The 15,334-nt window shown below is 38.2% G+C and overlaps 1 protein-coding gene across 6 annotated transcripts in view; it reads left to right on the forward strand.

The window, feature by feature from the left end:
- The window catches only part of Evi5 (ecotropic viral integration site 5), a 150,910-nt gene that overhangs the window by 61,057 nt on the left and 74,519 nt on the right, over positions 1–15,334 (forward strand). For 5 of the 6 annotated variants that reach the window (XR_003713233.1, XM_028782374.1, XM_028782377.1 and 2 more), the window contains 8 exons: positions 245–370; positions 2,771–2,914; positions 3,785–3,874; positions 3,967–4,064; positions 6,341–6,401; positions 11,689–11,742; positions 13,813–13,845; positions 14,385–14,531. Coding sequence is in view for 5 of the 6 variants with exons in the window: in XM_028782374.1 (XP_028638207.1) it covers positions 245–370; positions 2,771–2,914; positions 3,785–3,874; positions 3,967–4,064; positions 6,341–6,401; positions 11,689–11,742; positions 13,813–13,845; positions 14,385–14,531 (753 nt within the window). In the remaining variant the exon portion in view is untranslated. Of the gene's footprint in view, positions 1–244; positions 371–2,770; positions 2,915–3,784; positions 3,875–3,966; positions 4,065–6,340; positions 6,402–11,688; positions 11,743–13,403; positions 13,477–13,812; positions 13,846–14,384; positions 14,532–15,334 lie in introns of those variants that run through there. The other variant, XM_028782378.1, reaches the window with a different exon arrangement.

Here is a 15,334-nt window from a genome sequence, read left to right on the forward strand (position 1 = left end):
AACATGTGCTCAGTGAGTCCCAGGACAGTGAGAGACCCTGCCTCAGGAGAACAGGATGTATGGAGCCCAAGTCATAACATCCACGGTTGATCTCTGGCCTCTGGATACCTGCTTGCATAAACACATATAGTTAAAGGAAAAAAGAAACTGCTATTGAGCAATACTTTGTTTAAAATATGATTTTGTTTTATTTGTAAGTCATGAAATTTTGATCTGTGTTGTTATTTTTTTCATTTTAAAATAGATGCCAGAAGAAGAAGCTTTTTGTGTATTTGTTAAATTAATGCAAGACTACAGACTTCGTGAACTATTTAAGCCAAGTATGGCAGAACTGGGCCTTTGTATGTACCAGTTTGAATGCATGATACAGGTAAATAGCCACTCTCACCTTTTGTACTCCCTCTTCAAAATGTCATTTTAACAGACTTTATGTTAAAAGCACAGAAGCAAATGCTGAAGAGATGGCTCAGTAGTTAAAAGCAACTTTGGTGCTCTTGTAGAGAACCTGGTTCAGCTCCTGCCATCCACAGGGCAACTTACAACCATTTGTAAGTCCTGCTTTAGAGGGTCAGATGCCTTCTTCTGGACACAGGAACACACAGAACACATAGGTACATGCAGGGAAAATACTTAAACATATTTTAAAAGGGGGCAAAGCAACAGTTGGAAAAAAAAAAACACCAGTGTTTTAATTCCATGATGACTTAGTCAGTTTAACACAATTATACCTACTTCTAAATGAGGAGCTGTTAACAAGCCAGTCATAGTCTGGGGCTTTCTTATTCACACTTAAGCATTGGCGCCAAATGTGCCATAACTATTCTGTGTGCCTGCTGTCACTGCTGGGCAACCTGAGCCTCCTGTAGAAGGCCAGTTCACTCCTTGTGGACACTGTCTGTCTGTTGCATTCCTTCCTTCCCTCCTTTCCCCTGCCATCTCATTTTTCCCCCTATCTGATGATTTTTTTTTTTTTTTTGCATGTTTTCATAGTTTTATGTAACCAGCTTAAGATTCAAACGGTCTAGAAGTCACAGTAAAGGTGAAGAGGATTGGAATCAAAATAAAGTGTAAATTTTTTACTTTTATTTTTTTTAAGACAGGGTCTCACCGTAAAGCCTTGGCTGGCCTAGAACTTACATAGACCAAACTGACCTTAAACTCACACAGATCTTTCTGCTTTTATCTCCTGGGTGCTGGGATTCAAGGTTTGTGGCACTACACCTGGTGAAAAACATTTTTGAAAATTTTTAGGGGCTGGAGAGATGGCTCTGTGGTTAAGAGCACTGACTGCACAGAGGTCCTGAGTTCAAATCCCAGCAATCACATGGTGGCTCACAACCATCTGTAATGAGATCTGATGCCCTCTTCTGGTGTGTCTGAAGACAGCTACAGTGTATTCATATATAATAAATAAATCTTAAAAAAAAAAAAAAAGGCCAGGTGGTGGTGGCGCACACCTTTGATCCCAGCACTTGGGAGGCAGAGGCAGGTGGATTTCTGAGTTTGAGGACAGCCTGGTCTACAGAGTGAGTTCCAGGACAGCCAAGGCTACCCAGAGAGACCCTGTCTCGAAAAACAACAACAAAAAAAAAAGCTTTCTGAATTTTATTTTTATTTTTTAATTTAATTTAAAATTTTATTTGTAAATAAATAATCTTATGTACTGTCCTTTATAGAAAACTATGAGTATTTTTCTTTACTTACATTTCAGTTAGATGGAAAGAATATTAGAAGATGGGTCCGAATTTCTGTTGTTACAAGAGGCAGGTTTTTTTTTTTTTTTTAAAGATTTATTTATTTATTATATGTAAGTACTCTGTAGCTGTCTTCAGACACCCCATATGAGGGCATCAGATCTCACTGTAGATGGTTGTGAGCCACCATGTGGTTGCTGGGATTTGAACTCATGACCTCTAGAAGAGTAGTCAGTGCCCTTAACTGCTGAACCATCTCACCAGCCCAAGAGGCAGGTTTTTTAAGACTTTTTTTTATATAGCTCAGGCTGGCCTGGAACTCCCTGTGTAGACCGTCTAAACTGTCCTTGAACTCACAGAGAGATCCTCCTGCCTGTGCCTCTGGAGCACTGGGATTAAAGGTGTGCAACCACCACCCAGCTGAGAGTCACCTTTCTCTAGAATGATAAAATCCTGTGTGCTGTATAAAGAATGGGTCTATATGAAAATGTTTTTATCTTTTAAGAAAAAAAATCAGAATACATCTTGAGGTAATTTTTCTTCTTTCTATAATTTTCTACCTTTGTGTAATTTTGTTTGTTGATACAAACCTTAAACTCTTGGTGGTGTTAAGACATTATTGAAGGTCTTGTTATTTTTCCTACTTTTCAGGAGGTAAAGATGAATGACTGATGGTGTATATAGTACTCGAAAGTTCAGCATGACTTTTATTTAAACATTTTTTGAGATATTAAAATTAATTAAAAAGTATAGAAGATAATAGACAACTGCAATCACCAAGAAGGCGAAGAGGAATAAACATTTTGACTCTTTTGTTCAACACAGTGTTTATGGTTAGATGGCTATTTGACTATGATTTAGTTTTTCTTATCAGTGAATCTATGTGAAGACCCTGAAGTTCAGTTTCCAGTCATTTCTTTGCCCTTCCTAGATTGTAGCTGTTAACTCTGTATCAATGTTTATATTTGAGGTTTTCTGTAATTCTATCTTTGTGTTTAATGTAGGCATACTTGGGGATAATCTGGCTTGAAACCCTCAATTTTATTGTGTTTTAACTATTCTTTTCTCTTCTGTAGGAGTATCTTCCAGAGCTCTTTGTACATTTTCAATCTCAGAGTTTCCATACATCAATGTATGCATCATCCTGGTTCCTGACTATCTTTCTTACAACTTTTCCACTACCAATTGCAACAAGGATATTTGACATCTTTATGTCTGAGGTAAGCTCACATGAACAGACTGGGAATAACAGCAGAATAAAGGAGTTATTGGTTAATTAGGGCCGGGCAGTGCAGGGAGAATCGAGAGAGCCTTTGTTTCTCCACTGCACTGCTTCTGTAATTATCTCGTTTGAACCTCATAACAGCCTTACTGGGTGAGTTCTGATACCCCATCTGTTAGATGATAGATGAGGAAGCTGAGACTTACAGGGCGATTGAGTGGCCTGACTGGAGACATTACCGTAGTTGGGGCTGTATCCAGGATTCAAATATATACAGTTAAAGTTTTGGGCTTGCTCTCTAAATTTATCCTCTTTATCTCCTTTGAATGATACAGGGAGAGTAAAGGAGAGTAAATTCTCCTTCTCAGTTAATACTGTTGTAGTGTATCTATTTCCCAAATAAGACAGGTAATTCCTGTAGGTAAGCTGCTTTTATTCTGTGAAGGCTCTCCCATTGTCAGTTACATGGTAGTGATCTTTGTCTTCTATTGTCTGAATGTAATATTGTTACTTCTTGGAAGGATCAGTTTATATGATTTATCTAATACAGTTTGGGATGCAGTTGGCAGGCAACAGTTTAGTCAGTGCTGTGGTTTCCATATCAAATCTGTCCTCTCATTAGTTTTAATGGAACACAGCCCTGCCCGTTTTTGCATGTGTTGTGTCCATTGCAGGGTTACATGGTAGAGATGGATAGTTGGAAGGGTAGGCATCAAGTGTAAAATGCTTGCTCTCTGACTTTTAAAGAAAACGTGTGTCACTTCTCAGTTTAGATTCTTAAGTGCTTACTTTGGTGTTATTTTGAATGGTTAATTTTTTGTTGATGGAAGAGTAAACCAATTTAGCTTTCTCTAATTTGTTTTATCAGGGTTTAGAAATAGTGTTTCGAGTAGGATTAGCACTTCTTCAGATGAATCAGGCAGAGTTAATGCAACTTGACATGGAAGGGATGTTACAGGTAAGTCATTCATGACTCCTTAAATGCTTCTAGATTTGTCATTAATGGGTCATGTACAGTAACAATTCTGCCTTTCGTTTATTATTTCTTAGCACTTTCAGAAAGTCATTCCACATCAGTTTGATGGTGGCCCAGAAAAATTAATCCAGTCAGCTTACCAAGTCAAATACAACTCAAAAAAAATGAAAAAGTAAGTAATTTGTGTGATCTCACAGCTGTGGAACTTACTGAAGCATATAGGCAATTCAGTGGACATAGGAAACAACCCAGTGAAAAGTACCATAATTGGGCTGGAGAAATGGCTGTTCTTTCAGTGGTCCAGGAGTTCAATTCCCAGCAACCACATGGTGGCTCACAATCATCTATAATGAGATCTGGTGCCCTCTTCTGGCCCGAAGGCATACATGAAGGCAGAACACTGTGTACATCCTTAGGCTATAAACATTTCAATCTTACTAGGTAGTATTAGCTTCAGTATAACACAGGTAGCATTAGACTGTCATTCTGCTTTTAATAGTGATACACAGGGTCACTGTACATTACTTTTAAATGCCTTCCTCCTTCCCATTCTGATGGGAGTTAGGAATACTGCATGCATATGTGGGCAAGCGTGCTGTTGTTTGTAGTATTTACCGTTATTACTCTTGCTGCTGGGGAGTGAACAGAGGGACTGAGCATGCTCAGTACATGTTTTACCACCAGGTTGTACACCACGCCTGTTTATTAAAAACATATTGAGTGGTTCTAGCCACTGACGTGGCTTTCCTCTCAGTTCCGCCCCAGTGTTACTTCCATGGAGGCAGCACAACCAGCAGCAAGGATGAGACATTCAGAGTCTCATTTTACTTCCAAAACATTGAAGATAGTCAATCTCAGTTCCTGGCTTAAATTTTTTCTCTTATCTTAAAAATAATGTCAGTATATTAATTAAGAATCATAGCTGTCCCTTCTCCAGCTCCCAGTTCTTACTTAAATGATTCTTAGCCTAATGGCATAGTTAGAATTCATGTCACTGCAGCTTCTATGGTATAAAGTGTTTCTGAGCTGTAGCAATGCTTGCAGTAGCAAGATGTTTGTTGTTCTTTTGAGACAGCTTCTCACTTTGTAGGTCAGGCTGGCCTTGAACTCTGGCAGTCTTCCTGACTTAACTTATACTAAGATTAAAAGTGTCTGTGTCTGGCTTCCTCCCGTTTTCTAAATACAGTATTTTGTTCCAATCTTCATTCAGACACACGACATTCTCACCTCCGCTAGGTCCTCTGGGTCTCTATTAATGTCCCTTCTGCATTTTATCCTTCTATTTAGTGTTTCAATTACTGTCATTTCTTCTGCGTGCTTGCACCCACAGACAGGCCATCAGGCTTGATGGCGTCTGGCCACAGTCACCTCATGAGCCCTTTCTTTGTCTTACTTGTGATATGGCCTTATTGTGTAGCCCAGAATAGTCTGCAGTTCACTATTCTCCTGCCTGTGCCTCCTGGGTGCTGGAGTCGCAGGTGTGTGCCACCACACCTGGCCTTATTAAGCTCTCTTTATTTCATTTTCTTGTGCTAAGAAGGTAAATTTGCATTAACACTTAAAACTGCCAAAACAAAACCAGCATAGCATTCCATTTTGCTTTTAATGAAACTTAAATCTAAAGGAATAGTTTATAATCATTAGCTTGGCTCATATCATATTTTAAGTACCATTTTTTCAACCAGGGAAATATTCAGATATATAGAAAAATAGATTAGAATGATAAATATTCATATTTTGTATCTAGCATTAATAGTTATTAATACTTTGTCATATTTCTTTTCCTTCTTAGAAATTATAAAGCAAAGTACAAAACCCATGATACCTTATTCTCTGATACATCAGTATTCATGGTATAAAACAGTCACCTGCTGCCCTTGTTATGTGACTTTCACTTCTTAACCATGATGGCGGCGGGTGTCTAGTGCATGCATCGGATGTTACTGCCATGGACAGAATCACACTTGTGGACTACGTCTACATCTTCCTGTCCTGACCTCTCCCCCTCCACCCAGTCCACCGCTCTGCTATTTGCTTCCCATATAAATTGTTTTCAGTTACACCTCGAGGAGAAGTAAAGAGATGTATTTTATGTTAATATGTTCTTTGTTGTTGTTACTGGTTTTTTAGTACAGGGCTTCTCCGTGAAGCCCTGGCTGTCCTGGAACTTGCTCTGTAGACAAGGCTGGCCTCAGACTCAGAGATCCACCTGCTTCTGCCTCTCATGCCTGACTAACATGTCCTTTTTTTTTTTTTTTTTTTTTTTTTTTTTTTTTTTTTTTTTTTTTTTTCGTTTTTTTGTTTTTTCGAGACAGGGTTTCTCTGTGTAGCCCTGGCTGTCCTGGAACTCACTCTCTAGACCAGGCTAGCTAACATGTCCTTTTAAATTAAAGTTTAATAACTACTTTTGAATGAAAATATACCTTTAATTTTCTCTCTTCTTTTTAGACTTGAAAAAGAATACACTACAATAAAAACTAAAGAAATGGAAGAGCAAGGTGAAATTAAAGTAAGCATTACAGGGCTTTTCAAATTGCTGCAGATAAATTTCTTCAAGCCAGGAATTTGGTAGTAGATAAATTTGTATTTATGGGATCTTCCTGTAGTTGGAAGTAGGATGGTGTGACTGAAGTTGCTTTCTCTCTTGTGTGAGAAGAAATAGTTCTTTCCCTGCCTTGACCTGCTCTTCCTCAGAAGAAAACAGAGCTGTGGAAACTGCATTCTTCTGAAACAGTTTTAAACTTGCAGAGAAAGTGTTTGCTGTGTTGTGCGTTCCGAGCAGAGGGACGTAAGGGTAGCTGTACAGAACAGGCACTTTGCTTGAACTAGTTGAGCCTGTTGTGCTGTGGCAGGATCCCTTGGCCTGTGTCAGTTTTTCTCCTTTAAGCAAAAATTATGATTTTGAATTATCAAGAAAGCAGGTAGATTTTTCAGTTTGAAGGACAAATAAATATATTTGTACTCTGAAATCCTTCTCTGTAAGCCAAGGAATTCCTTTTTAGTTTAGAAAATACTGTTTTCTGTAATCATGTAAATTAGGTCAGACATATTTAGTACAGTGTACCTTGTGCAAGTAGAAAAAATCAGTTTGATGTCTTTAGAGTGATATAACCCTTAATGTCTGTCCAGTGCCAGCTCAGCACCATGGACTCAGATATATTTCCCAAAGGTCCCTAAAGGCTAGAACTTTTAAACCCCTCTGAGCTTACTGCTCCACCTTAAGTGCTAGACTGTAGGCATTTGCCACCATGCCTGGCAAAGTCAAACACTTCTTATTACAATTATTTACTTATTTATTTTTGTGTGACTGTGTATGTGTGTGTTAATAGGTTCTTTTTTTGTTGTTGTTGGCTTTTTAGTACAGGGTGTACCATAGTACCATGGTGTGGTATGTCTTACATACTCTTACATACATGATTCTCTTCCTTAGACTACTATGTCTGCCCCAGAGATTAAACTCAGCTCATCAGGCATGGTGTCAAAGTGCCTTTATTGACAGAGCCCATCTCGCTCTGGTCCAAGCCTAGAATCCATATGAGCCATTACTGCACTCAGAGTTGAAGTTTGGAAGTTGGCTTTTTTTCTGATGTTGTGGGATGGGGATAATGAATTATGTACTCTGCTTGGATGATCCAGTATCTAATTTCTCCCTAGTATGCCAAAAATAAAACAATTTAAAGAAATGTTATTATATGCTAGGCAGTGGTGGTACACGCCTTCATCTGAGCTCTTGGAGGTAGGCAAAGGCAGGTGGAACTCCGAGTTTGAGGTTACTCTGGCCTACAGATTTGAGTTGAGGACATCCAGGGCTACACCGAGAAACCCTATCTTAAAAAAAAAAAGAAAGAAATGTTAATGTATTAGTTTGGGTTTCTATTGCTGTGAAGAGAAACCATGACCAAGGCAACATTTAATTGGGGTTAGCTTACAAGTTCAGAGGTTCAGTCCATTATCATCATGGTGGGAAGCACAGATGGAGCCAAGAGAGTGTTATATCTTGTTCTGAAGGCAAACAGGAGAAGATAACTTCCAGGCAGCTAGGAGAAAGGTCCAACAAAGCCACACCTCCCAACAGGACCACTTCCTAAGGGTCAAGCATACGCAAACCACCACAGTTAATGTATTTATTGATGAGGATGACTCTGTGGGACTTGATTCTTTCCTTCTGCCCTATGGGTACCATGGATTGAACTGAGGGTATCAGACTTGGCTGCTAATGTGTTTCCCTGCAGTCCTCTGTCCACCCCATACAACAACTTAAAAATAGATTTACTTATTTTATTTTATGTATGAATGTTTTGCTTGCATGAATGTTAGTACACCATGTATACACCTAGTGCCCTTGGGGTTCAGAAAGGATGCTGGAGCCCTGGCATTGGCTTTAATGCTGACTGTGAGCTACCACATGGGTGCTGAGAACTCAGCTCAAGTTTTCTGAAAGAGGAGCAAATGCTGTTAACTGCTGACATAAACTAACTTTATTGAATATATTCTTTCCTCTATTAAAAGCTGATAGGTGTGTCTGATTTTGACTTGGACCTGGTAAGACATCAGATGGTAACCATTAACTGTTATTGGGCATGGCTATAAAATACTGCTTGATCCTAAATGGCTTCAATTAAATGAGCGTGCATTTTTGGCTCAGTTTTCCTCAGAAGCCTCCTGTTCCGAGAGAACCCACCTCATGGCAACTGTCTTCCTTTATGCATGCCTCCATACAGTTCTGTCAGCTGGTCCATATCTGTTGGAGGTTTGCACATCTGTTCATACCGAGGAACCGTGTAGGTCTCCTCCTCCTCCTCCTCCTTCATTGTTACTAAACTGCTGCTCGGTAGTTTGTTTTGCTTTTAGAGCTGTGAGTACTGTTAGGTCATTCCCCACGTGGGAGCCTGCGGGAAGGAAGAGTCTTCGTCCTGGTGAGTGGGTATAGAGTGTGGCTTATCACGAAATGTGAACACTTGGAACTGCAAAATCAATCAAGTGTCTGAGGATGGGGAGCCATCTTGTATTTTATCATCTTCATTTACAGTTCTACAAACAATTCTTGGTCTCAAGAGATGTCACACAAAATTGAGTCATGTAAATATAGAATCAAAATAGCATTCTCAGAAAGATCCTTAGGGCAGTGACTTAGAGTGCATAACAGTCTAAACAAAAAGTAACCCTTAAGAAAGTGCACTGGGGCTGGAGAGGTACTTGACAGTTAAGTAGCACTTCAGAGACCCGAGTTCAATTCCTAGTATGAATTGGCAGCTTACAACTCTCTGTAACTGCAGTCTACAACTGTAGTCCCGTGGGATATTGTATCAGTCCGTTCTGCCCCACGTTTGGGGGCCACTTTGTCCCGGCCTGAGCTGCTGCTCCAGTCTGTGGGTCAGGGTAGCAAGAGAGAGTGGAGATGGAAGGGCAAGAGATGGGAAGAATGGAGACAAGACAGAGGGTCTGGTCAAGTCCGTTTACTGAAAGGAAATCCTGGGTATATATAAGCACAAGCAGAGGCATGCAGCTGAAGACACTTTACCACATGCACCTGGGGGCTCTAAACAACAAAACAAGATATGTGAGAAAAACAAGATGTTTATCAGAGTGTGCTCAGCTGTTGTAGGCTGTTGAAAACAAGTCTCTTGTCAGCGTATATGGCCTGAGGTGGCTGCAAAGATGATAGCTGCTTTCTGCTCAGAGTTGGTTCCCAACAGGATATGATGACCTCTTCTGGTGTACAGATGTACATATCCATATACATAAAATATGTGTGTGTGTGCGCGCGCGTATGTGTGTATTAACAGTGAAGTAGGTACTGTGTATTAATCAGTTGTACCTTTTAGCTAATTATGAAGTCACATCACACAAATGTTTATACAGTGATTTATTTAAACACAGTATCAATGCCCCAGAGTTGGGGGATACCTTTGGTGGGGGCACCCTCTCAGGCTAAGGGGAAAGGGTGATGGAGGAAGAACTCTGCAAGGAGGGGCTGGGAGGGGAAGCATTTGGGATGTAAGTAAATAAAATAATTAATAAGAAAAAGCTGTTAAAAATTAAGACAGTATCAAGATATTTGGTTAGGTGTTTTTTGTTTGTCCACTTGTTTTGTTTAGAAGGAGTATTTATGGGAAAATGGAAGATTTAAAGGGGAGATGGAAATCCTGGTGAATATTCTAAATTTTATTTTAGTATGATTTCTATTGTAATTAACTTGTACAGTGTTTCTGGTTCAAATTTAACAGTCTTAAGTCTTTTAAGATAAACAAAATGTTACCTTTTGTTGTTAAAATATAATTTAGAAAACCTGGAGAATAAATTTTTGGGGGGTGGTGGTGGTGGTGGTGTCACTTTCCAGACTATTAACAATGTTTGTAATTTGTGGCAGCTGCTATACTGCAAATAGTTGGAGTGAACACTGGAAATAACTACACACACACACAAACACATAAAATTGGGCTGGAGAGATGGCTCAGTGGTTGATAGCACCGACTGCACTTCCAGAGGTCCAGAGTTCAATTCCCAGCAACCACATGGTGGCTCACAACCATCTGTAAGGTGATCAGATGCCCTCTTCTGGTGTGTCTTAGAACAGAGACTATGTACTCACATACATAATAAGATAAATAAAAATCTTTAAAAAAAAACACATAAAATTTAGGATCAATTTATGGGATTAATAAATTATGTTGATGGACTATAAAATATATATGAAGAGATTAGTTGTCAAAGTGGAAATATTTAGATTTAACAGATGATAGAAATTTGATAAGTATTGAGAGTCTGTCATTAAATAATTGTGTTATTCAAATGGCATTGAACATTTTTTTAAATCTGATTTTACTTTTTGTACAATAAGAAACTACTAGTAGTTAGAGTTTTTAATTTTCTTAATTAGAAACAACTCATGGTAAATGCTTCACAATATTTATAGATTGTAAGGCTTTTTGTACTGTGGCATTTGTAATATGAATGAAAATTGGTATAGTTTAAGCAACAATTTGACATTTTCCCTATGAGCATTTATATATCAAGTTTATTCTTTGTTCCACTAATATTTGAATACCAATTATATTGTTAGGCTTTGTAGGAGACAAGGGATGTTAGAATAAGAATATTATAAGCCAGGCTGGAGATAAGGCTCAGCAGGTAAGACCACTAGCTACTCTTCAGAGGACCAGGGCTCAATTCCCTGCACCTACATGGTGGCACATAACTGTCTGTATCTCCATTTCCAAGGGGGTCTAGCACCTTCTTCTGGACTCCTTTGGCACTGCACACATGTGGTACACAGATACACATTCAAGCAAAACTCATACACAGAAAATTAAAATAAATCTTAAGAGAAAAAGTACAAGCCATTATAAATGGAGAAAACAAAGGCTATCTATGTATGCATTACATTTAATGTTTAAAGTTTAGTCTCAGCTGGAATGACAAATATGATTGTTTCCTTTGCAGTGTATTCTTAATCAGTGTTTGATAATCTAACAGTTCCTTACAGTCATTTCTTATTATAAAAGGTGGCACATTCTTTTTTTTTTTTAAGGTTTTTATTTATTTATTACATGTATGTATACTGTAGCTGTCTTCAAACACCCTTTAAGAGGGCATCAGATCTCACTGTGGATGGTTGTGAGCCACCATGTGGTTGCTGGGATTTGAACTCATGACCTCTGGAAGAGCAGTCAGTGCTCTTAACCACTGAGCCATCTCACCAGCCCAGGGTGGCACATTCTTAACACCGTTACTTAGGGATCTGTTGTTTTCTCTCTCAAGAATCCTTGCAAACTTTTTTTTTTTTTTCTTGGCAGAGGCTACGCACAGAAAACAGGCTTTTAAAACAGCGCATTGAAACATTAGAAAAAGTAAGTAAATGACTATTTCAAGTTTCTGTTGAATGATCATTGTTTAACTATAACAAATCTTTACAGAATTTAGAGTGTGTGTTACCTAAGATGTGCTGATCTCTGCTTCCCTAGCTCATGTGCTCTCTATTACTAGGGAACACCCACAGAAACACTTACTGGAAGTTAGTGCTGGAGTAATGTACTGATATCCTTTACTTTCTTTTCATAGAACCTCTAAAAAGTATGACTTAGTTGGGAGTACATTTAGACAGGATGTTTTAAAGATGAATTTCAAATGTGCCCTGTCTTTTTACCACACGTCGAACATGGCGATGCTTCTTTTAAGGCGTGTAACAAACAGCTTTACAGTTAGTCAAAGTGACTGATTCCCACTTTAAAATCTGTTTTCATGTTGTTTTTCAACCAGGTACTTTTATAACTCTTTGGTTATTAGAATTGACTTGATATCTGCTCACTAGCTTTTTCTTCCTGTTTCATTTAACATAACTAGAAAGCAAGAAAGTTTTCCTATTTTTCTTATTGTGCCTTTGATAGAGTGTCTTTTGTAGTGGTGTTTTAAAAGAATTAATTGGTTAATATAATTTAGGAGTCTTCTTGGGGTAGGCATGTTGCATGCACAAAGTCCTGATTTCAATCTCAGCACTATAATCTGGACATGGTGTTGCATCTTCATAATCCTAGCACTTGGGCAGTGGTGGGAGTAGGATCAGAAGTTCAAAGTCATCCTTAGGTATAGTGTGAGTTTCAGATCAATCTAGGATACTCCTTTTGAGACTGTGTCTCAAAAGCAAAAACAACCAACACAAGAATGTTTCTTAATTGAAAACAGCCAAATTCAGAAGCTTTTTTAAAGCTAAAGGTTCAGCCGGGCGGTGGTGGCACACGCCTTTAATCCCAGCTCTTGGGAGGCAGAGGCAGGTGGATTTCTGAGTTTGAGGCCAGCCTGGTCTACAGAGTGAGTTCCAGGACAGCCAGGGCTACACAGAGAAACCCTGTCTCGAAAAACCAAAAAAAAAAAAAGCTAAAGGTTCAGAGTGGTGTGAATATGACACTCCCGATACTACCAAGTGTATTTACAATCTCTCTGAAAGTTCATAGCTAAATATCCAAAAGAGAAATAACTAGAAAGGGGGAGAGTTTGCAGTGTTTGTCTTTTATTCTAGAAACTTCATGATTTTATATTAAATAGTGTTGCAGAAGAGCAAGATATTCATTGCAGGTTTGTTGATGGTGTAATGGTTGCATACTTTATACCAAGTCAAATATAGTTCTTATAAGATTGTCTCGAAGCGGCTTGGAAGGCAATTTTACTTTTTGATGATTGTATATCTATATTGAGTGTATTAAGTCCTTTTGATCTGTATTTCCCTGCCCTCACTAAGCACCCAGCTTACAGTAAAATATGCAGCTTAAGTGACTTTCATCATTAGATATTTTCATAGAGAAGGCACTATTTTATCAGACCTTTGGATCTAAGAGATAGTTTGGGTTTTGTGTCTAGAAAGTTGAGTAGCTGTTTTCTCCTGGCATCTGGCCTCAGGTTTTGACTTCAACCTTAGAATTCTCTAAGTATTTAGGTCTCAGTTGAATTCCTGAACCAAATTGTTCATCCTAGATTATTTAGAGTTTAAGTTGATTTTCTGAATTTCTCTTGTCAGCTCTCCTTCCCTGTTTTTTCTGGTGCTGACTTTACACCCAGTTGCTGCCATGTTTGCGAATAGAATTTTTCTGACCCATATCCCTTTGTCCCTTTCATGAAGTGGTTTGATGATATGATTAGGCCTGAAAACAAAAGATTTAAAGATATATTTTCAAGAAAAAAATACTTGTTTGTCCTAAGTAATGAAACAGTTGTCTCTTTTAGAGACACGATTATCTGTAATCTGTCCCTATTAAGATTTAAAAATAAAAACATTTATTAAAATAAGTTTTAATTTAAATTTCCATTTTAATTAACAGTGAAAAAAAAGTAGATGGAATTTGGGTGTGGATGTTTCTTCTTATTCCTAATTTTATCACTTTGATTTCCTGTCTTTTATATTTCTATCTAAATTTTTCCTTTTGTAGGAAAGTGCTTCCTTGGCAGATAGATTGATACAGGTATAGTTTTTTATTTTTATTTTTAGTGTTTTTGCTAACCTCTAAGGAATCCTAAACTTAGAAACTCATACTTTATGCATGCAATTTTACATGCATTTTTCTAGAAATAATTCTTTGGACTGGCATATGGCTTTATACTTAATGTTTTGATAAACAGATTATCATTAATTGGGTGCCTACCTCTGTATGTTTTAAAGCTAACCTGATTTTTAAAGTATTTATATTAATTGGCAAACAGTGGTTTCTATGACATTAACCACTGTTCATTGACATTTTACTTCTGCATGTACAACTCAGTAATATTGCATGAATTGTATTTTTTATTAATTTAAGGGAAGAATTCTTAAAACTGTCAGATGAAATTTTCATTTAGTTTTCTCAAATTTGCTAGAGCAAAATAACAAACTTCTGGCTAATTACCTAGTCTATTCTGTTCTTTGAGGTATTTTTTTTTTTAACATGTCAAAAAAATAACTAAAACTCACAAAGCAGTCTGTCTTCTAAATTGCTTTATACACACAAAACAATTATGTCCTAAGGGACAAGTGACCAGAGCCCAGGAGGCTGAGGAAAACTACCTCATAAAACGGGAGTTGGCCACCATCAAACAACAGACTGATGCAGCCAGGGCTAAGCTGGAGCAGGCTGAAAGCACCATCAGGGAGCTCCAGCACCATCGCCACTGGGTAAGGAGTCTGCTGGAGCTTGTCTTGCCTTCCCTTTAGGTCACACTGTGAAAGCACAGCTCTAGGTGAACCATTAGGCATTCCCTGTGTGTTCTGTAACTCAGAGAAGTTCTACTATGGCCATAAAGATTCCTGTGCTTTTTGTCTTTGGTTTTGTTAGAAATAGATAATATTTTCTTTTATGTTATACTCTAAGTCCTAGAAAATAAGCAATGTGCAGTGCTTTGTATATTTTCAGAGCTTTTTCTTCTAGGAGGTAATCTTGACATTTAGTTTTTGATCAATTGTAAAGATGAATTTAGTACTCAGAATTTAGAATATGTGCATTTAAAACTTTCATAATGTTGACAGCTTATATTTCATGAAATATTCTAGCTTGGACTTCCTATTTCAGACCATTGAGTTATGGATTAGAATGTATGCTTAGATTTACTTGAAGAGGAGACAAGTTGTCACACAGGGGAAATAATTCTTAAAAAATACTAATTTCATCAACCTAAAGGTGTGAACAGCCACTGATTGTACAGCTAGCCTTGAGTATTATCTTAGTCAGGGTTTCTATTGCTGTGATGAAACACCATGACCAAAAGCAGTGCGGGGAGGAAGGGGTTTATTTGGTTTATGCTTTCCTGGCACTGTCTATGATGGAATGAGGTCAGGACAGGAACTCAAACACAGCAGGAACCTGGAGGCAGGACATGATGCAGATGCCATGGAGGGTGCTGCTTACTGGCTTGCTCTCATGACTTTCTCAGCCTGCTTTCTTACAGAACCAGGAGCACAGCCCAAGGGTGACCCCACCC

Source organism: Grammomys surdaster, unplaced genomic scaffold (assembly GCF_004785775.1).
Source record: "Grammomys surdaster isolate TR1022 unplaced genomic scaffold, NIH_TR_1.0 751, whole genome shotgun sequence".
Lineage (NCBI taxonomy): Eukaryota > Metazoa > Chordata > Mammalia > Rodentia > Muridae > Grammomys > Grammomys surdaster.